General features: G+C 44.3%; 1 protein-coding gene across 1 annotated transcript; it reads left to right on the top strand.

The window, feature by feature from the left end:
* The first annotated feature begins 2143 nt into the window (after window positions 1–2143).
* LOC123191594 (SNAP25 homologous protein SNAP33-like) lies at window positions 2144–23780 on the top strand. Its single transcript, XM_044604267.1, has 5 exons — window positions 2144–2512; window positions 2588–2684; window positions 2760–2887; window positions 2962–3059; window positions 23681–23780. Exons 1-5 carry the CDS (start codon window positions 2144–2146, stop codon window positions 23778–23780), a joined length of 792 nt encoding a protein of 263 aa, XP_044460202.1.
* The last annotated feature ends 233 nt before the right edge of the window (window positions 23781–24013 follow it).

The following is a 24013-nucleotide window of genomic DNA, read 5'->3' as shown; positions in this document are numbered from 1 at the left end:
TGATCCCATCCTTGCAGTTCCTATGGTACTGGAAATTTCTAAGGATTCTGATATGAAAATTTCTGAGTGCTCTTCTAAACTGATACACATTAGTGAAGCACATACTCAAGCAAAGTTGTTCATGAGCATCTGGCTTGCTCTCATCATACCAGATCCTAGTCCTGGCCCTCTTGGCTTGACTCTTCCTTCCACAAGGCAGTGGTAGACCTGACTCATCATCTGAATCACTAATGCCATAGTCCCCAGGGAAACAAGCTGAATCATCAGATGGAATGAAATCAGGAATTACCTCAATGTCAGCTTCATGGTGTGATCTTGTAGTGGGGCCTGCTTTGCCTATTTTCTTGAATGTTTGAGGAAGAGATGTCTCAGGTTCTGTGTCTGAGTCCTCTGCCTCTAGACACATCTCTTCCACTTCTGTGTCTCCTTCAAAGTGATGCATAGGATCCTCTCTCTGTTTCCTTTTCTGCTTCAGCTTCTCAATGATCTCATCTTCCTCATTACCTATGTCATGCTCTTCCTCCTCAATGAATTCATCTTCCTCCTCACAGCAGTTCAAATCAACAAACACTTCATCATCAGAGGGGCCAACATCTTCCTGTAATTTCTCTTTGCCCTTTGCTTTCTTCAAATTCATGCTCTGTTGTGTGTTAATATATGCAGACTCTTCACCTGGCTCTAAAACAGCAATAGGCACATCATAGAGCTCTTCAACTGTGTCTTCAACAGCAATAGGGAACAATACTCCTGCCTCATCTATAGAAATAATGTTGGAATCCCCCACATTACTTATAGGCACTTGTTCCTCCACAATATTTGACCTGTTAAACTCTCCTGGATTAGGCTCGTTAGCCTTAATTATAGTTATGTTGAGCACCTTCTGCTCAACATAATGGTCTAGCATCTCTTCCACACTATCTTCACTGTCAATAACTTGCATTCCTACTGCCCCCTTTCCTTCTTCTTTCATATAGAACATGTAGTTAGCTTCAGTATATCCCTCTTCAGTCTCTAGTAGTGCTAACATGTTAATATAAGTAATTTCTGACAGAGAAATGGTCCTCTCCAAGTTATCTCTCCCTTGAAAATGGTACCTTATTTCCCATATCTCATCATCCAAACTACAGAAAATTGAGGAGAATTAGTGCTTGATTGATTTTGTTTTAATAATGTAACATGTTATTCAGACAAGATATTCAGACAATATATTAGCACTATCTTCACTGTCAAATAAGGAGTAAACAAAGCATTCATGCATAAAACCATAAACCCATAGCTATATTTCCTAATGAAACATGTTATACAGAAAAGATATTAACTATATCAGCTACAACACTTGAGTAAACAAACAATAATCTTCAGTAAACAAAGCTCTAAAATCTCCTAAAATCTAACAACCCTAAAATTTCCTAAAATCTAACAGCCCATTAACAACCCTACTGTAACATGATAGGTTTATATGCAATCTAACAACCCTAAAATTTCTAGTGAATCCAATGAAGAGAGGGATGGAGGGGGAAGAAATCTTACCACACGCCACGGAACCCTGAAGCCCACTAATGGCCTTCTCCCACGCCTAAACCCCTGATCTTGCATGCTAGGGCCGCCGCCACACGGCACTCAATGTCCCACTTCGGCGGTGAGGGGGGCGAAGGGGATCACTCCGGTGAAGGAGCCCGCTGCGTCGGCAAGCTACTGCTGCCGAACCAGTTGTCCACCTCCGAGAACCCATCACCATCGCCTCCAGTCCCTCCGCCGCCAGCTGACTCACCGCCACCGCCGCTAGGTTTAGCCGCCGCCACCATCGCAGGACAGAGAGAGAGAGACAAGGGAAAGAGGGGAGAATGGGCCAAGCAGTCAGAGCCGCGAGCGGTTTGACCACGCGCGTGCCCTAATGACTGTCAACCCACTCGCAGTCTGGCCTCACCCACGTGGCACCTGACGGGTGGGCCAGCCCTGTCAGAAATCGTGTTAACTGCGGCAAACCGGTCATTTGTTTTTGTTGAGAAAATTTACAAGCAAAGTGGTGGATTTTTGGGATGCGCTAGAAATGTTGTGGCAATTGGATGTTTCAACTTCAAATGTGGTGGTTTTTTGCAATTCACTCTTCTAACTAATCAAGTCGTGGCTACAAATAGGAAAGATGCACGTGTCAAGCGTCGCAAAACCTTTGTCTTCTAAACCAAATCCATTCGATTCTGACTCAGACTCTGAATTTACCTCGAGGCCTGCAAGAGCATCATCTTCCAATTCAGTTGATCCTGGTGCCAATGGCCGATACAAGAATGAGTTCCACGATTCAGGCGGGTTCGATAACCAATCCGTGCAAGAGCTGGAGGTCTACGTTGCATACAAGGCCGAGGAGACCACTCAAAAAGTGAACGTCTGCCTTCGGCTCGCTGAAAACATCAAGGAGGATGCTACCAACACTATGATCGCCTTGCACAAGCAGGGTCAACAGATGAATAGGACCCATGAAACTGCTGCAAACATTGACCAGGACCTTAGCAGGGTAAGCTCGAAGCCGGCAATTTCTTTTGTACTACTACTTACTGGTGTTTGAGCGTTTTTTTTCTTTTCTTGTCAGAGTGAGACACTTCTGGGAAGCCTTGGAGGGTTCTTCGCAAAAACCTGGAAGCCCAAGAAAACCAGGCAAATAAAGGGATCATCAGTTATCTCGAGAGGTTTGCATTTTCATTGGGCTCAAACAAGGTTGAGTTGTGTTCTCTTTGTGCTGACATTGTTACTTATTGAAATAGATGATTCCTTCAAAAGAAGGGCTAACCACCTAGAGCAGAGAGAAAAATTAGGATTGTCTTCAAGCCCCAGAGGGAAGTCAGATCCTCAAAAGTATTCTGATCCTACCAACGCCATGGAGAAGGTTCAGGTTTGTGTTGGTGCTGTTATCCATGCAGCATAAATTGGACCTAATGACTAATCACAAACCATTTTATTCGGCAGGTGGAGAAAGATAATCAAGACAATGCCCTTTCTGATCTTAGCGATGTCCTGGGACAGCTCAAGGGCATGGCTCTCGATATGGGCTCAGAAATCGACATGTACGTGCTTCGTCAACTTCAGTTGCTCTATTTCATTGGCCAACAGGGTGAGGATTCTGCCTGAAAAACATCGCACCCAAGTTAAAAAGTATCCTCACCCTATTGTCAAACACTATATTACTTCGATGAAATGGCCATGGAATTGTACAGCCCTTTACCAGTTTGTTTATCAGTGGATTTGGAACAATGTTTTGCATTCAACATGTCTCACTGCCTTTTAAGCGCTTACAGGAAAAATAAATGGAGATTGTTCACCAAGTTGATGCTTTATATAGAACAGTAAATAATGACTGCTCTTGATTGGTGTTTGTTCAGCTTAACAAACTCCAAGAAGTCTGACAATAAATTAATGAAACATCACATGTATATTTGTCTTATTTTACGAAATTAAACAGTGTCATGATTTTAAGCTAAATGGAAATATTATGGTGTTTATACTTGTGTGCACAAGTAACATTATGCATCTGTGGTTGTGGCCAAGTAACATTTTAGCGCTTAAAACATAACGCTAGTGCAGATAGGGTCTTCACACAAGGTCGAAAACATGCACCGCACATGGTTTCACAAAACATGATGTTAGAGTCTTTAAGGACTGTTGTTAGGACTTAAGTGTAATATTAGGATAGTAGAGGGTGGAAAATGTAAAAGGAAATGTGTATACATCGTGCAGGTGGGAGAAAGGAGGAATGGGGACACAACCAGAACATACTAGATGTTTTCTCTCTTCCCTTCTTCCTCTCTAGTGAGATGAGTGATTGGATGAGTTTTGGCTCCCATGATATACAACATGGTATCGGAGCAACCTAAACTTTCCTCTTTCAGCAGATCTGATCGGTGGTGATTAGGTGGTTTGCTGGCTGTGATTGGAGGCGGCAGCGGCGCCGTACGCACAGATCTGGATCCTGCGGACGATGGCATGGTGAAGAGGAGCTGCCGGTGCAGGCTATTGGAGGCGGACTCCGTGCAGGCAATCAGGGTGAGCCCATAGCTGTTTTTCCTTGAGGTACTTGGCAGAGTGTGAGGTTTGAGCTACAGGTGGTGGTGACAACTGATCCCCAAGATGAATTGGGAGTGCTTTGGGTGTGAAGTCTTGTGGTAGAAGTGCAGGTTTGGAGGTAGATTAAGGAGATGGCTGAGAAGGATGGATCTCCATCGGTAGTCACAGCAAGGGAGCTTGCAGCCGTGTTGCAAGCTATGGATGAGAAGTACAAGGCACTGTTTGATGCGATTAGCAAGCAAGGGAAGAGTCCAAGACCAGAAAGTGAGGTCAAGGAAGATGTTCATCCACTGCAGCTGCCTCATGTGAAATTGGAGGGACCTGAGAATTACTCAAGTTGGGCAGAGCATGCAGAGACTATATTAGTCTCTAGAAATCTAGATGGATGTATTCTTGGCACAATTGAGAAGCCCACAAAGGACTCCAAGGAAGGCCAGAAGTGGAAGATGACTAATGCCCTTGTGAGAGCTTGGCTACTAAGTTCAGTGTCGCCACAGATTGCTAAGCAGGTTGAGAGAATTAAGGAAGTATATGAAATCTGGAGGCTGCTGAAAGGCACCTATCCAGGCGTTGGGAATGAAATGCTCGCGTGCAAGATCCAGAAGGAGCTGCAGGACTTGAGCCAGGGGGAGAAGACAGTGGTTGAGTATGTTTCTGAGTTAAAGCGTTTATGGCGTGACCTAGATTATTATGACCCTATTGGAATGGAGTGCAGCAAGTGTGTTGAGGAATATAACAAATGGACAGAGAGGAGGCGTGTTAGAGAATTCCTGAATGGACTAGGTTCCAAATTTGAGAACAGGAGAGCAGCCCTCTATGGTAGTGGAAAACTGCCAAGTTTGGAGTAAGCAATATCAGCAACTATCAGTGAAGAAACCTGATTGAAGCTGGAGGGAGTTGGACCAGCTACAAATAGTATAACACAAGGGCGGTCAGTCCTATTTGCTACCGAAAGTGAAGGCTACCAAAGAACAGGGATGAATGCTGGTGAAAAGAAATGTTTTGAATGTGGGCAGCCAGGACACTTGAGGGCAGCCTGTCCACAGCTGATAGGAGGAGGACGTGGTAGAGGCTTGGACTGGCATGGCAGAAGTCATGGTCGAGGAATTGATAGACGTGGTGGTGGTCGTGGAAGAGGTATGCGCCCAGGAGGAAGGGCAAACACTTCAGCCGTCGTTGAAGAGGCAACCAAGACTGTGAGCATTGAGATGAGTCTTGATGAGTTAGAGAAGTGGCGTCAATTCAAGAATTTGGCCCTTGGTGATGGGCGGTCCTCGGAGACACAACCGTCATCTTCATCAGCCAACTTCTCCAGTAACAACTCACAAACTGTGGGGTGTTGAAAGTGCGTTATATCGACTAGAGGGGGGGTGAATAGGCGATTTTTATGAAAGTCTTCAAAACGTGGAAGTTATGAAGACAACCAGAGAAGATTTTGCCTATTACTTTGCATCGGAAGTTAGATTACACTAGGCAAGCCATGATCAAGTATTCAATAGAGTGAAAGCACAAAGACAAACAGCTGCAGTGTAATAAGGATCAGGTAGGAAGAAGTTATGAAGCCAAACAGATCATACATTCATGTTGTGAAGACAAAAGGTAGAACAAGCATGCAATGGCTTCACAGTGAGTAACAGTAAGAAAAAGGAAGTGAAGATGAAACCAGTGACTCATTGAAGACAATGATGTGTCGGACCAGTTTCAGTTGCTGTGACAATTGTACGTCTGGTTGGAGCGGCTAGGTATTTAAACCTTAGGACACACAGTCCCGGACACCCAGTCCTGAACACGCAGCTCAGGACACCAAGTCCTCACCGTATTCTCCTTGAGCTAAGGTCACATAGTCCTCGCCCAATCACTCTGGTAAGTCTTCAAGGTAGACTCCCAAACCTTCACAGACTTCGTTCACTGGCAATCCACAATGTCTCTTGGATGCTCTGAACGCGACGCCTAACCGTCTGGAGGATTCACAGTCCTCAAGTGTAATAAGTCTTCAGATCACACAGACAAGAAGACTTAAGTGATGCCCAATGTTCTCTGGCTTTGGGTGGTTAGGGCTTTTCTCCTCACTAAGAAATTTCTCTCAAAGGCTTCGAGGTGGGTTGCTCTCAAACAACAAAAGCCGTGCACTGAAATCTGAACAGCCAACGGTTTATGGTTGTAGGGGGTGGGCTATTTATAGCCACTTGGCAACCTGACCTGATTTGTCCGAAATGACCCTGTGTCACTAAGGAACTGACACGTGTCTCAACGGTTAGATTTCAAACTCTCATGACAACTTTACTTGGGCTACAAGAAAAGCTGACTTGTCCGGTTCTGGACAAGATTCGCTCTCATTGTCTTCACTCGAAGACATAGGTTTTTGGTTTAGGCATCACTTCAGTCATTCTGACTGGTTCTCCTGGACCCCACTTAACAGTATGGTGGTTCCTATGACTCAACACAACAGAAAAAGAACTACGAAAGATCTAAGTCTTCGAGCTCCATAGGCTTCATAACGTGTCTTCTTTTGTCATAGTCTTCAATGTGAATATCTTCATATACCACCTTTGGCTTCAATGTCTTCATACATTTTTAGGGGTCATCTCTGGTAGTAAAACCAAATCAATGAGGGACTTCTACCTGTGTTATCCTGCAATTCTCACAAACACATTAGTCCCTCAACTAGGTTTGTTGTCAATACTCCAAAACCAACTAGGGGTGGCACTAGATGCACTTGCAATCTCCCCCTTTTTGGTGATTGATGACAAACTAGTTGAAGTTTTCAACGGGGAATATAGTCTGTGAAATTGTAAAGGATAAGGAATTGTCTTCATAAGTTGCAAGGGCTCCCCCTGAAGATGTGCATATAAGTTAATTTGCTTTGGAATGCAAATGCACATGGCAGGTTGTACTTGTGGAGATCCACTTCAGCTTATGATGACAATCCACTATGCATGTGAAAGTATATGAAGATAATGACATGCATGATGGAAAATGGACGTCTGCGGAATGAGATAAGTGCGGAATTTGTCGTCGCACATGCGGAATTTATCTTCGCAAAATAGGGTGGCAAACAAGTAGCAGACGACCATCTGGTTGAAGTGTTACAACTCATAAGAGCCAAATGAAGCAAAAACGAGAGTTGTAAGCACAAAGCAAAATATAGCAAAACATAAAGCACCCGCCCATATGGACCCGCTTGAAGACTATCAACCCATATGCTTCTCCCCCTTTTGTCAGCAAGGACCAAAAAGGTTTGAAGACATATAGTGTCTACTCGTTCCCAGGAGCAGCAGGGTCGTTGGAGGTGTGTGGCGGTGTAGAAGAGCTTGGAGGTGCTGAAGCAGGTGGCGGTGATGTAGCATCATCTTCTTCATCAATGATTCTGGCAGTAACTATGGCAGCAGATGAAGAAAACTCAGAGTCTTCAAGTGATGGTGTGTTGCGCATCACAACCCTTCTAGGAGGTGTGGTGTCAAACTTGAATCGCTCTGTGAAGCCATCCTCTTCAAGTTCAGCTTCAGTACATATCATTGAGAGCCCTTTCCAGGTACGATGACAGGTTTCATGAGTGACGAAAGCATTCTTGGTGGCAAGATTTCAAAGTCGATTAACATCCACCAAGAGGTTTTTCATCTGACGCTTTAGCCAGTCGTGATGCCTATCTTGTTTTTGATGAAGGGCCACAAGAAGCTCTCGGTCAGTGAGAACACGAGTGCGCTTCTTGGGTCTTGAAGCAGGTGCACTATCAGTGGCTTCAGTTGAAGCAGGGTGTGGCGCACTTGTAGTGCCAGCCAAAGGATACACCCTGGAGATGACTTCAACACCTTCATCGTTCTAAGTGAAGCTCTGTTGTTCTGCATGCTGAAGACTTAATGGTTGCTTGGCAGGCTCAGGATATATAGCTTCAGCAGAGGTGTCCACATCTGGCAAGAAGATCCGATGGTTGCGGGCTGAGGGCTGATATGAAATCGCAGAGTGAAGCTTGATCAGCCGCATAACCCAAGGAGCATAAAACTTCAAACCAAATAAATCTGAGCCTGACGCTGCAAGTTGGCGTATGAAGAAATCCTGTGTGTTGAAGCATTTGCAATGAAGGATACAGAATATCATAGTCTTCATTGCACCCTCGATCTTGGCATTTGGAGAGTGCCCTTTAATAGGCCAGAGAGTCCGCCGAATGATGTGATATATGGTCCTGGGCAGGAACTCAAAGTCTTCAATGAAGAACTCTGTTGGATAAGGAGCATCGTGGGGCAATGGCTTCATCATTGAGAGCATCTGACTCATATTTGGTTCAGGCCTCTAGAATATGCTCTCAATAGCTTCAGCATGTAGTTGACAGCCTTCCTCGAAGAATTCGCCAGGAGTGGGCAGGCCGGTGAGCTCAATGATATCAAATGCATTGGCTTCATGATGAACATTGCCGGTCATCCACTCCAGGACCCAAGTCTTCGGATCTCTGTTGTATCCTTTAATGTGGAGGGTGGCATAGAACTGAAGCAGAAGCTCTTCATTCCAGTGCTCTTCATCTGTGACAAACGGCAGCAGACCCACTTGCTTAAAGCAATCCAAAGCTTCCTCTAAGCAGGGCAGACCAGCAATGGCTTCAACATCAAGGCGCTTGTGCGGGAAGATGCGACCTTGGTTGTATAGGATGCATGAATAGTAACTGCACTAAGGATAGCTCCAGAACCTATCTGATGAAATCCTTTCCCTTGAATAGGGGTTCTTGGAGCTATTGAAAAATGTATTGTTTGCCTTGAAGCTATTGATGTCAAAGGAGCCAGGTGCTGATGCAGGACCTAGGAACCTTGGCAGCCTTGGGACTGGCTTCTGGACATGAGGCATGTGCTCAACATGGTAATCAAATTGAGGACCTGCAGCAGACTCAGGAACAGAAGTGTCATGATCAGTAGCTTCACTGTCTGCTGAAGCTTTTGGTGGGGAGGGCTCCACATTGGCTTCAGTGTTTGTTGTGGCAGCCTCAACATTTTCAGCCTCCACTCGACTAGCTGGAGGGTCAGACTTAGGCACGTTCTCCTGGAGAACTGCTTCAGAGTGTAGCGGGAGAGTAGGATCTTGTGGTACTTCTTCATTTTCTTCGGCTGATGCAGCCGGAATGTCTTCAGCACAGACTTGAGGCCTTGGACCTTTGCGAAGCCTGCGGAATGCAGACGACGCCTGTGGTGTCGGAGTGGGCTGGGCCTCAAAGTCCTCTTCCTCTTGAGGGCGATCCGCCCATGATGCATCTTGTGCAATTGGCGTCAGAGGACGACCAATACTGATGAGCTCGCTTTGTTCATACTGAGGAAGGGCTGCATCATCTTGTACATTGTTCTGATGACCAATGTCTTCAGCAGCAATGGGGCCGGCTGCTGGTGTGTCTTCAGCTTCAGGAGCCTCTATGGAAGCAGGCTCATGAACCGTCATTTGACGTTCTGTGTTCGGGTGCACCATAGCAATAGGTTCAACTATCAAGGGCTCTGTGGGAGCAGCCCGAGATTTCTTGATCTTTCTCTTCTTCTTGCTAGGGGTAGTAGGAGAGGCTTCAGAGCTTTTCCTTTTCCTGGCTTCAGCCTCAGCAGTTCTTGTCTTTTTGAGCTCTGAAGCTGTTGACCGGCTTTTTGGCTTCGAGCCAGTCGTTGCAGTTGCGAAGACAATTGGAACTGCTTCTTGCGTAGGTGCCTCTGGTTCAGCCATAGCAGACTTCTTCTTCTTCTTCGCGGCCATCTTGGGGTCGATGCCAGGACGCCCAAGTGCCTTGCGCTTCTCAACCTCATTGTAGGCTTGTACACATCTTTCTGCCAGAGACTTCATCCGCTCACGTGAGCCCTGAGCTTCTGCACGCTTCTTCAGAAAATTTTCCTTGAGCTCATGCAACATGGTTTTGAAGCTCTTCACTTCTTGCACACTGATCTTAGCCATATGCTTCTTGAACTGAGCCTTTTCATGATCAATTTTCTGCTTCAATTCAACTATGCGTTGGGCAATAGCAAGTTCTGAAGCAATAGCGCCTTGGAATGCGATGCTGAGGCCAATGGGCAGCTGTAGATCCTCGAAGCTGATGTCTGGTGAGGCAAACCATTCATCGATGAAATTGTGGATGATGGCGACATCAAAGATAGGCAAATTGTTGAAGATTTCAGCTTCTTCTTTGCTCTTGATGAGCTGCTCTAGAGCGTCATCTCCAAGATCTTCATCACTTGACAGATCTATGGCTTCGCTGCGCAGGATGGCAGCAGCTGTGAGCTCTTTGCCGGTGTGTGGCTGAGGCACTTTGGCCTTCTGGGGCTTGGAGACGCGGGATACATCTTCAGACTGCACACTGTCTTCAGGAGGTGCAGTTGCCAATGGCTTCGCCCTTGAGATTTTTGAGGAAGGGGCCGGCTTTGAAGCTTTTGGCTTCTTCGACTGCTTTGGCTTCGGTACAGCAGGAGCTTCATCAGACTCAGAGCCAGCTGGAGGGTCATTCACGGCAGTCCCTTGGACTAAGATGTGGGTGATGAGGCCCTCAAGGTTGGCAAACGGACCGATGATATTGGGTTCTGCGTCGCGTGTGCCATCTGCCCTTGGTGCGGAGGGACCAGGGTTGAAGTCTAACCCAAATTTCTTCTTGTTCAGCTTCGCTGATTGTTGGGCAAACTGGAAGTTGCGCTTGAACAGATTGTCGTCACGACACCAGAGGAGTGACGACGGATGCGCATCATCAGGCTGTGGTCCTCAGACCATGCATGGGTAGAAGCCTTGAGCAATGGCTTCATCTCTGGTCCTGGGTATGAGATTCTTGTAAAGGATGTCCCCCCATGGTTTCTTGATGGCACATTTCTCAGCATACTCCTGAGTGACGAAGCGGTATTTGAACCATTGTTCTTCCCAATAGCGTCAAATCCATTGGATTCGGGTCTTGCGCTGCCCATAACTCTCTTCTGGATCTGTTTTATACATTTCTGCCAGGTCTTCAGGCAGATCTTTGGAAGTTCCTTCACGTCTCTGTCTGCCCCCCTTCCTTGCTGCAGCTTTTGAAGCCATAAACTTTAACTTGAAAGGCTTCAAAACTTTCAAAGGCTTCAGAGGCTTTCTTTTGCTGGAGCAACAGGAACTGGCTTCAGGAGAGTTTATGTGATGCTGTAGGAATTCTGCAAATGAATGCAGACTATGAGAACCAAAGGATTCTCCCACGGACATGTACCTGTGACAGCATTAAGGTGCGAGGGAAGGGGAAGAGGTCATATGCATTCTCAGAAGGTTTTGAAGATTAATCAGTTTAGAAGACATTGACCTCATCGTGCGAAGACATTCACTCATAGATAAGAAGTTGGTTCCAGATTTGTACGAACCCACAGATCAGTACAAGTGAGGAATCTAACTACTTTATGAAGCACAAGTGAATATACTAGGCATGGTATGAGATGCAGATTGAGAGATCTAACTGGTGTGGAGAGAAACTTCTTATGGTAGAAAGTGACAGAACCATGAGATCAAAAGGGGCTGTAAAAAGAAGTTTTATTTACCACACTTGGAACTGCTAGACGGAAGTGGGAGTTGATGCCAAGCAGTTCAATCCTCCGTGCCCTAACTTGGCGACGGAAGACACCTACGGCGATGGCGGAGAGGACGATGTCCGCGATCGGCGTGAAGACGGCGTCGGAGAAGTTGCGGCAGCGAAGCGCTTCGTCGCCGGCGTCGTCGAGTGCTAGCGGTGGCGCTAGGGTTCGTGCGAGGGTGGAAGAAGAAGATAATGACCGCGGTAAGTGTGAATTTATAGGCTCAGGGGCGACACTGTGCTATTACACATGTGCCCCTGGCGATTCACATCTGAGGAACGCGTGGCCAGTTTGCGGAAGTTTTGGGTTTGTTCCTCGTCCCACGCACGCCTGGACTGTCGGGCGGTCGTTCCTGCTTCTCCGGATTTTATGTGGAGGAATGAGCATTGAAAACAGACTTTATGGTTGTCTCTATATCTTCTGCTGACTAGGACGCAGTGAAGACATTCGACAATTTCAATAGAATGCATATGACTTGGAGAGATAGAGTGTGAGATAGAAAGCATAGAGAGATTGGAGTCCGATCACATTCACTTAGTTCAAAAATTCAACCAAGAAGACATAGCTATAAGTGAATGCTGTAGAGGACAGAACACTAGTATGTATATATCTATATAATCAACATAGTGAAGATAATCATGAAGACATGTTGAGTTCGAAGCCAAACCAAATGTGAAGATATTGCAAGGTAACGCCATGAGTGAAACACCTCAAAATAGAACGTTTGGTGGTGGCGTTACCCACCGTATAGGAAGTATTAGACCCAGACACGGCGCACAAGTATCGTGGCGCTCCGAAGTCAAATTCCACATTAATGTATTCACACTTAGAATGTATGTCTTCATTGATTGAAGATATACTTTACTTTGTGTATTGCACATCTAAGTCATCAATATGCATAAGTGTTAGGATGTGTGCCTGATCACAGGACATTTGAGGATTCCAAGATATTTAGCTCACACCGTAACTTGCAAAACCTCTTCTCATCCAAGGGCTTGGTGAAGATATCTGCCAATTGCTCTTCAGTGTTGACGTGCATGATATCAATGTCTTCCTTCACAACATGATCTCTGAGAAAGTGATGATGAATTTCAATGTGCTTTGTCTTCGAGTGCTGAACTGGGTTGTTGGCAATCTTGATGGCGCTTTCGTTGTCGTAGTAAAGTGGCACTTGCTTCAAATGAATGCCATAGTCCTTGAGTGTTTGCTTCATCCACAGAAGCTGAGCGCAGCAAGATCCAGCAGCAATGTATTCAGATTCAGCAGTGGAGAGAGATACACAGTTCTGCTTCTTCGAAGACCAACATACAAGTGATCGTCCCAGAAAGTGACATGTGCCTGATGTAGACTTGCGATCAACTTTGTCACCAGCATAATCAGCATCTGAAAATCCAACCAAATCAAACTCCGAGCCCTTTGGATACCATAATCCTAGAGTTGGGGTGTGAGCCAAATATCGAAGAATTCGCTTCACAGCTAAGTGATGCAACTCCTTTGGTGCCGCTTGAAATCGAGCACACATGCAAACACTAAGCATGATATCTGGCCTAGATGCACATAAATAAAGCAAAGAACCAATCATGGAGCGGTATACCTTTTGATCGAACTCTTTGCCATTGTCGTCAGGACCTAGATGATGTTTGGCTGGCATTGGTGTTGTGAAGCCTTTGTAGTCTTGCATACCGAACTTCTTCAGGCAATCTTTGAGATACTTCTCTTGAGATATGAAGATGCCATTGTGTTGTTGTCATATTTGAAGACCAAGGAAGAACTTCAGCTCCCCCATCATGGACATCTGATATTGCTCTTGCATCATATATCCAAACTCTTCACTGTACTTCTGATTTGTGCAGCCGAAGATAATGTCATCCACATATATTTGGCACACAAACAGTTCACCATCATATGTCTTCGTGAAAAGAGTGGGATCCAGGGAACCAGGTATGAAGCCTTTGCTCTTCAGGAAGTATTTGAGTGTGTCATACCAGGCCCTAGGGGCTTGTTTGAGGCCATACAGTGCCTTGTTGAGCTTGTATACCATGTCAGGATGTTTTGGATTTTCAAAGCCAGGCGGTTGTGCAACATACACTTCTTCTTCAATCTTGCCATTGAGAAAGGCACTTTTCACATCCATTTGATATAGAAGTATGTTATGATGATTTGCATAGGCCAGCAGAATGCGTATGGCTTCAAGCCTTGCCACAGGAGCAAATGTTTCATCGAAGTCAATGCCCTCCACTTGAGTATATCCTTGAGCAATGAGACGAGCTTTGTTTTTGACCACTTGACCATGCTCATCTTGCTTGTTGCGGTATATCCATTTGGTGCCTATTATGTTGTGCTTCCGTGGATCAGGACGCTTGACCAGTTCCCATACATTATTCAGCTCAAACTGTTGAAGCTCTTCTTGCATAGCTTGAATCCATTCAGGTTCCATGAAGGCTTCTTCAACTTTCTTGGGTTCTGATATTGATACGAATGCGAAGTGCCCACAGAAATTTGCTAGCTGAGTTGCCCTTGAACGAGTGAGTGGACCAGGTGCATTGATGCTGTCAATTATTCTGTCAATCTGCACTTCATTGGCAACACGAGGATGTACAGGGCGAAGACTTTGCTCTTGCTGATCTGTGTTGTTGTTGGGAGGAATGTCTTCAGGCTGAGCATTGTCTTCATGTTGATCAGGTGCTGAGATGATAAGTTCTTCTTCAGGATGAGCTTCAGAAGGTATAATCTCTCCAGTTCACATTAGCTTGATTGATTCACTAGCTGGAATCTCATCTAGCACATTTGGCAGTTGCTCTCTTTGTGAACCATTTGTCTCATCGAACCGCACATCCACTCTGTAGGAGTGTGAATCCTTTCCATATCCAAGCATAAAGCCCTCATGTGCTTTTGGTGCAAACTTTGAGGTGTGGTGTGGGTCCTTGATCCAGCACCTTGCGCCAAATACTCTGAAGTAACTGACATTTGGCTTCTTGCCAGTTAGATGTCTTGTTCAGAAGCTTGTGAAGATAAACACGATTGATTGTATGGCATGCAGTGTCAATTGCTTCAGTCCAGAATTTTCTTGGAGTCTTGTATTCATCTAGCATTGTTCTGGCCATCTCAATGAGTGTTCTGTTCTTGCGTTTGACGACGCCATTCTGCTGTGGCGTGTACGGAGCTGAGAATTCATGTGTGATGCCCAAGGTATCAAGATATGTATCAAGGCCAGTGTTCTTGAATTCAGTGCCATTGTCACTTCTGATGTGCTTTATCTTGGCGCCAAAATTGTTCATAGCTCGATTGGCGAAGCGTCTGAAGACATCCTGCACTTCAGTCTTGTAAAGGATTATGTGCACCCAAGTATATCTAGAGTAATCATCAACAATGACGAAGCCATAGAGGCAAGCAGTAGTAGTAAAAGTTGAGAAGTGAGTGGGACCAAAAAGATCCATGTGGAGCAGTTCGAAGGGTTGAGAAGTAGTCATGATTGTCTTCGAAGGATGTTTTGCCCTTGTCATCTTCCCTGCTTCACAGGCACCGCATAAGTGATCTTTCTTGAACTTGACGCCCTCGATGCCTATGACATGCTTCTTCTTCGCAAGGGTGTGGAGGTTCCTCATGCCAGCATGCCCAAGCCTCCGATGCCAAAGCCAGCATTCTGAAGCTTTTGTAAGAAGACATACTGCAAGTTGTGGTCCTGCTGAGAAATCTACCACATACAAATCATCTTTCCGATACCCTTCAAACACTAAAGACTTGTCAGATTCCATTAGTACTAGGCAACGATATTTTCCAAACATTACGATCATGTTCAAATCGCAAAGCATTGAGACAGACATTAAGTTGAAGCCAAGGGATTCAACAAGCATGACTTTATCCATGTGTTGATCCTTTGAGATTGCAACTCTACCTAGACCCAATACCTTACTTTTACCAGTGTCAGCAAATGTGATGTGGCTCTTGTCGGATGGACGTAAGGTTGAGTCCATAAGAAGGCTTCTTTTGCCAGTCATGTGATTTGTACACCCACTGTCAATAATCCATTCTGAAGACTTTGAAGTCGCTGGTGTCGTACCCTACAGTGCAGTTAGGGGGATAGGCTTCACGAAGAGAATTGTGAAGCAAAAACATTTGACGAACCAGTGGGTTATGAAAACTTAGATCCAGATTAGGACTAATAGGAAGAGTAGCATGCGATTCAGGAACGAAGTACATAATGATGCCATTCAGGCATTTTATCTTGCGCCCTACAAGATTTTTAAGGTCCCCAACAATAGCGTCAGAAGATTTTGTTTTTCTGCTGGAGACCTTTCCCTGCAAAAGAGAGTTAAGCTTTCTTAACCACCCACATTTTCAAGGGTGGCTTAGAAGCAATAAGTCTAAGTGCAGCATCTGAGAATTTTGGTTTTGAAGCCTTAGCAAACAGTCTTGCAGGTGGACAATAATACTCATAGGAAAAAGCAGAATAATTTTTGGTCATGTGAACATGACGGTTCGATGAACCGCTCTCATATTCATATGCCTGAGTATGGTTTCCCTGCAAAACATTTGCGTTAGTGTGACTCAGGTGAGTCCTCTGATTGTATGAAGCCTTTGGACCGTATGAAGCCTTTGGTCTGAGGTTTGTCTTCTTCAAGTGCGGTGTCATGAAGACATTCACAGGAAGATTTTCCAGACACTTTTTCGGAACCCAGATCTTCTTCATAGGCGGTCCATTCCTGCAGTTAGTACCAATGTACCTGGCAAACACTTCACCATTCTGATTCTTAAACAGTTTATAGTTTGCATCAAAGGATTCATCAATAATAATGGGGTTAGCACATGTGAAGCCAGATAAATTGGATGGATCTGTGGAAGGTTCCTTTGCAGCAACCCATGTGGTTTTGGGGTACTACTCAGGTTTCCAGTAAGAGCCATCTGCATTTATTTTCCTTACGAACCCAACACCCTCTTTCCTAGGATTTCGGTTCAGAATCTGCTTCTTGAGGACATCACATAATGTCTGATGTCCTTTAAGACTTTTGTACATCCCTGTTTCAAGCAATGTCTTCAACCTAGCATTCTCATCAGTAATAGCAGTGGTATCCTCAGCAGAGGGGTTAGTTACCACATCAACAGTTGAAGATATTGCAACAGCAGTAGCAGTGGAACATTCAGCAACAGAAGTAGCAATATCATGCTCAATGCATTTAAGACATGGTGGTTCAAATCCTTCCTGAGCGGAACTGATCTGTTCGGCGCGAAGTGACTCGTTTACCTTTTGAAGATCTTCATGAGCCGCTCTCAATTTCTCAAGTTCTTGCTTCCTTTGAAGATAATCTTAGGAAAGCTTTTCATGAGTTGTTGAGAGAGTATCAAGACGATCCTCAAGTTCCTGATACTTAACGTGAAGATTTTTTATGTCTTCAATTAAGGATTCAGATCGAGTCATTTCAGCACCCAACAGATCATTGCTTCTGTCTAACAGTTTTTGAATATGTTCCATAGCTTTCTGTTGTTCAGTTGCAATTTTAGCAAGTGTTTTGTAGCTGGGTTTTGAATCACAGTCAGAGTCATCGTCACTAGATGTTTGATAGCGAGTAGTGCGTGTGTTTACCTTGGCACCGCGTGCCATGAAGCAGTAGGTAGGAGTGGATTCGTTCTTGTCATCTGCATCGGTGTCGGTGATGAAGTCATTGTCTTCAGTGTTGAAGATGGACCTGGCGACGTATGCTGTAGCCAGACTCGCAATGCCAGAATCAGACTCCTCCTCAAACTCCACCTCTGCCTCCTCAGAAGTGGACTCCTCCTCTGAATCCATCTCCTTGCCAACAAACGCACGTGCCTCGCCTGATGAGCTCTTCTTGTGTGATGAAGACTTTGAGGAAGACTTGGAAGAAGACTTTGAGTATTTCTTCTTCTTCTTGTCGTCAGAATCATATTCCTTGCTCTTCTTCTTCCTTCTGTTCTCATTGTCCCACTGTGGACACTCAGAGATGAAGTGTCCAGTTTTCTTGCACTTGTGACATGTTTTCTTCTTGTAGTCATGAGCAGAAGCTTCATCATTCCTTGAGCTTGATCGTGAAGATTTTCTGAAGCCTTTCTTCTTGGTGAATTTTTGGAACTTCTTCACTAGCATTGCAAGTTCCCTTCCAATGTCTTCAGGATCATCAGAACTGCTGTCAGATTCTTCTTCAGATGAGGAAACAGCTTTTGCCTTCAAGGCACGAGTTCGTCCATAGTTTGGACCGTAGATATCTCTTTTCTCAGAAAGCTGAAACTCATGTGTGTTGAGCCTCTCAAGTATGTCAGACGGATCGAGTGTCTTGAAATCAGGACGTTCTTGAATCATCAGGGCTAGGATGTCAAACGAACTATCAAGTGATCTCAGCAGCGTCTTGACGATTTCATGTTTGGTGATCTCAGTGGCGCCGAGGGCTTGAAGCTCATTTGTGATGTCAGTGAGCCGGTCAAATGTGTGCTGGACATTCTCATTGTCATTTCGCTTGAAGCGGTTGAAGAGGTTGCGAAGAACACTGATTCTTTGATTTCTCTGGGTTGATATGCCTTCATTGACCTTGGAGAGACAGTCCCAGACCAGCTTGGATGTCTTCAAGGCACTCACACGGCGATACTGTCCTTTTGTCAGATGACCACAGATGATATTTTTGGCAGTAGAGTCCAGTTGAGTGAACTTCTTGACATCAGCAGCAGTGACACCTTCTCCAGCCTTGGGAATGCCGTTCTCGACGACATACCATAGGTCGATGTCAATGGCTTCAAGATGCATGCGCATCTTATTCTTCCAGTAGGGATATTCAGTTGCATCGAAGACGGGGCACGCAGCGGAGACTTTGATTATCCCTGCGGTCGACATAGCTAAAACTCCAGGCGGTTAAACCGAATCACACAGAACAAGGGAGCACCTTGCTCTGATACCAATTGAAAGTGCGTTATATCGACTAGAGGGGGGTGAATAGGCGATTTTTATGAAAGTCTTCAAAACGTGGAAGTTATGAAGACAACCAGAGAAGATTTTGCCTATTACTTTGCAGCGGAAGTTAGATTACACTAGGCAAGCCATGATCAAGTATTCAATAAAGTGAAAGCACAAAGACAAAGAACTGCAGTGTAATAAGGATCAGGTAGGAAGAAGTTATGAAGCCAAACAGATCATACATTCACGTTGTGAAGACAAAAGATAGAACAAGCATGCAATGGCTTCACAATGAGTAACAGTAAGAAAAAGGAAGTGAAGATGAAACCAGTGACTCGTTGAAGACAATGATGTGTTGGACCAGTTCCAGTTGCTGTGACAACTGTACGTCTGGTTGGAGCGGCTAGGTATTTAAACCTTAGGACACACAGTCCCGGACACCCAGTCCTGAACACGCAGCTCAGGACACCAAGTCCTCACCCTCCTTGAGCTAAGGTCACATAGTCCTCGCCCAATCACTCTGGTAAGTCTTCAAGGTAGACTCCCAAACCTTCACAGACTTCGTTCACTGGCAATCCACAATGTCTCTTGGATGCTCTGAACGCGACGCCTAACCGTCTGGAGGATTCACAGTCCTCAAGTGTAATAAGTCTTCAGATCACACAGACAAGAAGACTTAAGTGATGCCCAATGTTCTCTGGCTTCGGGTGGTTAGGACTTTTCTCCTCACTAAGAAATTTCTCTCAAAGGCTTCGAGGTGGGTTGCTCTCAAACGACAAAAGTCGTGCACTGAAATCTGAGCAGCCAACGGTTTATGGTTGTAGGGGGTGGGCTATTTATAGCCACTTGGCAACCCGACCTGATTTGTCCGAAATGACCCTGGGTCACTAAGGAACTGACACGTGTCTCAACAGTCAGATTTCAAACTCTCATGGCAACTTTACTTGGGCTACAAGCAAAGCTGACTTGTCCAGTTCTGGACAAGATTCGCTCTCATTATCTTCACTCGAAGACATAGGTTTTTGGTTTAGGCATCACTTCAGTCATTCTGACTGGTTCTCCTGGACCCCACTTAACAGTACGGTGGTTCCTATGACTCAACACAACAGAAAAAGAACTATGAAAGATCTAAGTATTTGAGCTCCATAGGCTTCATAACGTGTCTTCTTTTGTCATAGTCTTCAACGTGAATATCTTCATATACCACTTTTGGCTTCAATGTCTTCATACATTTTTAGGGGTCATCTCTGGTAGTAAAACCGAATCAATGAGGGACTTCTACCTGTGTTATCCTGCAATTCTCACAAACACATTAGTCCCTCAACTAGGTTTGTCGTCAATACTCCAAAACCAACTAGGGGTGGCACTAGATGCACTTACAGGTGTAGTGATAATTTTATAGCAGGGGTGAAATGGTGAATTGACTCTAGTGCATCTAGACATATGGTCGGTTCTATTAGGGAGTTTTACAACTATATTTCTGATCTAAAGGAAAGTGTAAAACTAGCTGATGGTTCTACCCAAGCAGTTGTTGGTTCGGGAATGGTCAAGTGCAGTCCAAATATGTTACTCTCTTCTGTCTTGCATGTCCCTGCATTCCTGATTAATCTTTTGTCGATCAGCTGCATCACTAAAGAGCTAAATTATGCTACTATATTCTTTCCTACTTGGTGCATGTTTCAGGAACTTGGGACTGGAAGAAAGCTTGGGATGGGGAGCATGCGTGATGGCTTATATTACTTGGATAATAATATATTCCCTGCTGTGGCTGCTACGGTTTCCCCCTCACCACTAGAAGAATTTCTACTTCAGCATCGTCGTATGGGGCATCTGTCTTTTGCTACTCTGGGTCAGCTCTACCCTAATCTATATTGTAATATTAGCAAGGAACAACTAGTGTGTGATGCCTGTCAGTTTGGAAAACAAACTAGGAGCTCTTATTTACCATCTGACAATAGAAGTGAGGTGCCGCTACAAACTATACATTCAGATGTGTGGGGTCCCAGTGGGGTGACATCGATTAATGGTTATTGCTATTTTGTTATATTCATTGACTGTTGTACTAGAACTACTTGGGTATATGTTTTGCGTCATAAGGGTGATGTGTTTGAATGCTTTAGAGATTTTCATAATTTGATCAGGACCCAATATAGTGCATGTATGAAGGTACTACATACGGATAATGGTACTGAGTATGTAAATAATGAACTTGATGACTATTTGTCAAGTTATGGAATTATCCACAAGACTACCTGTCTAGGTACATCTGAACAAAATGGACTAGCAGAAAGGAAAAATAGGCATCTCCTAGAAACTGCACGATGTATAATGTTCGCTATGAATGTTCCAAAGTTTTTATGGAATGAAGCAGTGATGACTGCAGCCTACTTGATGAACATGATGCCATCTGGGGTAATTGGTTACAAGACACCAATAGAATGTCTTACTGGAAAGACTACATATGTGCTTCCACCAAAGGTATTTGGGTGCACCTGTTTTGTGAAGGATTACAGGCCTTCGGTTGGTAAACTAGATCCAAGAGCACTAAAGTGTATATTTGTGGGGTATTCCGGTAAGCAGAAGGGTTACAAGTGCTGGTGTCCTTCGGAAAGGAGAATGTTTGTGAGTATGGATGTAGTATTTAGAGAACATGAACCATTTTATGGGGAACCGACAGACTTAACTGATGTGTTTCCTGACTTGTTTACTAATGATATGTTAGAAGCAGATTGTGAGATACGGGGAGAGAAGGAAGGGGTTGACAACGATGCAACATCAAAAAGGATGATAATTGGTGTAGTTCCAACTGAAATAGAACAAGAACAAACACATGGGGAGCATGATGAGACATCTAGTGAAGCACTCCGGTGGCCAAGACCAAATGAGGAAAGGGAGATTCAAGTGTACACATGAAAAAGACATGCTGAGAAGGAACAAAGGCAAGTGTTGGAAACTGAACCTGGGGCCTATGGACAACACCGGGAGCAAGAACAGGAGGCTGACCGACAAGTCGATGCTCAAGTTCAAACTAATGACACTACATCTTCCTTGGATAGTGGTAATATCTCTTCTCAATATGATGACCTTGATGTTTCGATAGCTCACAGGAAGCAGCCACGGTCCACTGCGGGAAAATTGCCCTCTAAATTGGATCCTTATAAGGTCTCCAACTATGTCTCATATAACACTATTGGTCCTTCTTATGGTTCCTTCATTGCAGCATTGAATTCTGTAGGAACCTTACCATGGGACCGGTAGGAGGCAAAACTAAACCCAAAATGGAGGGAAGCAATGCTAGAGGAGATGGCTGCTCTCAACAAGAATAATACATGGGTAATTAGTCCACTTCCTGCTAATAAGAAAATTACAGGTTACAGGTGGGTGTTCACCATAAAACAAACACCAGACGGGAAAGTAGAGAGATATAAAGCCAGATTTGTCGCAAAAGGTTATAGCCAAACATATGGGGTAGATTATGATGAAACCTTTGCCCCAGTGGCTAAGATGAATACTATTAGAGCTTTAGTGTCAATCGCAGCAAATAATTAATGGAAATTGTGCCAAATGGATGTTAAGAATGCATTTCTTCATGGAGATTTGCAAGAAGAGGTATATATGGAGGTTCCACCGGGTTTTCACAGTCGTGAAACAGAAGGCAAGGTCTGTAAACTGAGAAAATCATTGTACGGGTTAAAGTAGTCGCCGAGGGCCTGGTTCGGAAGATTACGTAAGGAGGTTTGCTCCTTGGGGTATCAGCAAAGCAATGCTGATCACACACTCTTTTATAAACATAATCATGATAAAATTTCAATTCTTGTGGTCTATGTTGATGACATCATAATTACATGAAGTGATGAGGAAGAGATAAGGCGTTTGAAGAAAATGTTGTCAAGGACATTTGAAGTAAAGGACTTGGGACATCTGCACTACTTCTTGGGAATTGAGGTGGCCTACGGAGCACAAGGCATTTACCTCTCACAACGAAAATATGTGCTGGATTTACTTGCTGAAACAGGGATGCTAGAATGCAGACCTGCTATGACACCGATTGAGCAAAATAATAAAATTAGATCAGGTGTGGGCAATCCAGTTGATAGATGTCAATATCAAAGGTTGGTGGGACGATTGATTTATCTCTCTCATACTAGACCAGATATAACATATGCTGTGAGCGTTGTTAGTAGATACATGCATGATCCACGGTCTGATCACCTAAGTATTGTAAATCGGATCTTGCGATATCTCAAAGGATGTCCTGGGAAAGGAATTTTATTTTCAAATTATGGGCATCTAACATTAGCGGGCTACACTGATGCCGACTGGGCTGGGTGTTTGGACGATAGAAGATCTACATCAGGCTACTGCATATTTCTTGGGGGTAATTTGATTAGTTGGAGAAGTAAGAAACAAAGTGTAGTTGCCAGGTCTACAGCAGAAGCTGAACTGCGATCTATGGCTTCAGGGTTGTGTGAGCTAATGTGGTTGAGATTATTGCTAAATGAACTCCGGTTGTATAAAGATGCACCACTCTAGTTGTATTGTGATAACCAGGCCACTATAAATATAGTGAACAATCCTGTTCAACATGATAGGACTAAGCATATTGGAATTGATCGACACTTCATCAGGGAGAAGCTAGATGAAGGAACACTTCAAATTAGTTATGTCAAATCTGGTGAACAACTTGCTGATGTTTTAACAAAAGGTGTCAGTGTTGTGTCGTCTGTAAGAACATGTAACAAGATGGGCCTCATTGACATCTTTGCCCCATCTTGAGGGGGATTGTTGTTAGGACTTAAGTGTAATATTAAGATAGTAGAGGGTGGAAAATGTAAAAGGAAATGTGTATACATCGTGCAGGTGGGAGAAAGGAGGAATGGGGACACAGCCAGAACATACTAGATGTTTTCTCTCTTCCCTTCTTCCTCTCTAGTGAGATGAGTGATTGGACGAGTTTTGGCTCCCATGATTTACAACAAGGACAAAAAAAGAAAATAAACATTTCACCATAATTTTGTGTTCCTAGTTACCTTTACTGGCCAAAAAAACAACTGCAAAGGAATCCTTCTATAGAATAGATAAAACAATCTTTTCAGATTGAAATGTATAATAAACCATTCCATTACGACGTTTTCTTCTGTTCTGTGCTTGTGCATCCTGCTGAATGGTGTTGTATATACATACTGGAATGCAGGCAAAACAAAGCCATGGACGGTCTACAAGATGACGTGGAGGAACTCAACTCCAGGGTGAAAGGAGCCAACCAGCGTGCACGCCGTTTGCTTGGGAAATAATATTGCCTCGAAAATGTATGATTGCAATCTTGGTATGTAAGGTTGCAGAATCAAAACATTGTTACTGCTGCTGCCTTGCTAAGCATACCCTTGTAACTTCTCTTGGAAGGAAAAGTATCCTTGCAAGTTGCAACATTGCTCCCAAAATACATATGAGGTGCACACATATAATCATCATTTTCGGTAGCTTGTGATCAACCAAATTGCTCAGAGATTTTGAAAGCAACATAAAC

This window comes from Triticum aestivum, chromosome 2A (assembly GCF_018294505.1).
Source record: "Triticum aestivum cultivar Chinese Spring chromosome 2A, IWGSC CS RefSeq v2.1, whole genome shotgun sequence".
Taxonomy (NCBI): Eukaryota; Viridiplantae; Streptophyta; class Magnoliopsida; order Poales; family Poaceae; genus Triticum; species Triticum aestivum.
This window is presented reverse-complemented; position numbering and strand designations above follow the sequence as displayed.

Excerpts from the sequence above, each read along its gene's own strand:
- LOC123191594 (XM_044604267.1), top strand. The coding sequence starts at position 2,144 with ATGCACGTGTCAAGCGTCGCAAAACCTTTGTCTTCTAAACCAAATCCA. Across the intron at positions 2,513-2,587 it reads TTGACCAGGACCTTAGCAGG|AGTGAGACACTTCTGGGAAG; the intron begins GTAAGCTCGAAG and ends TTTTCTTGTCAG. Across the intron at positions 2,888-2,961 it reads ACGCCATGGAGAAGGTTCAG|GTGGAGAAAGATAATCAAGA; the intron begins GTTTGTGTTGGT and ends TTTATTCGGCAG.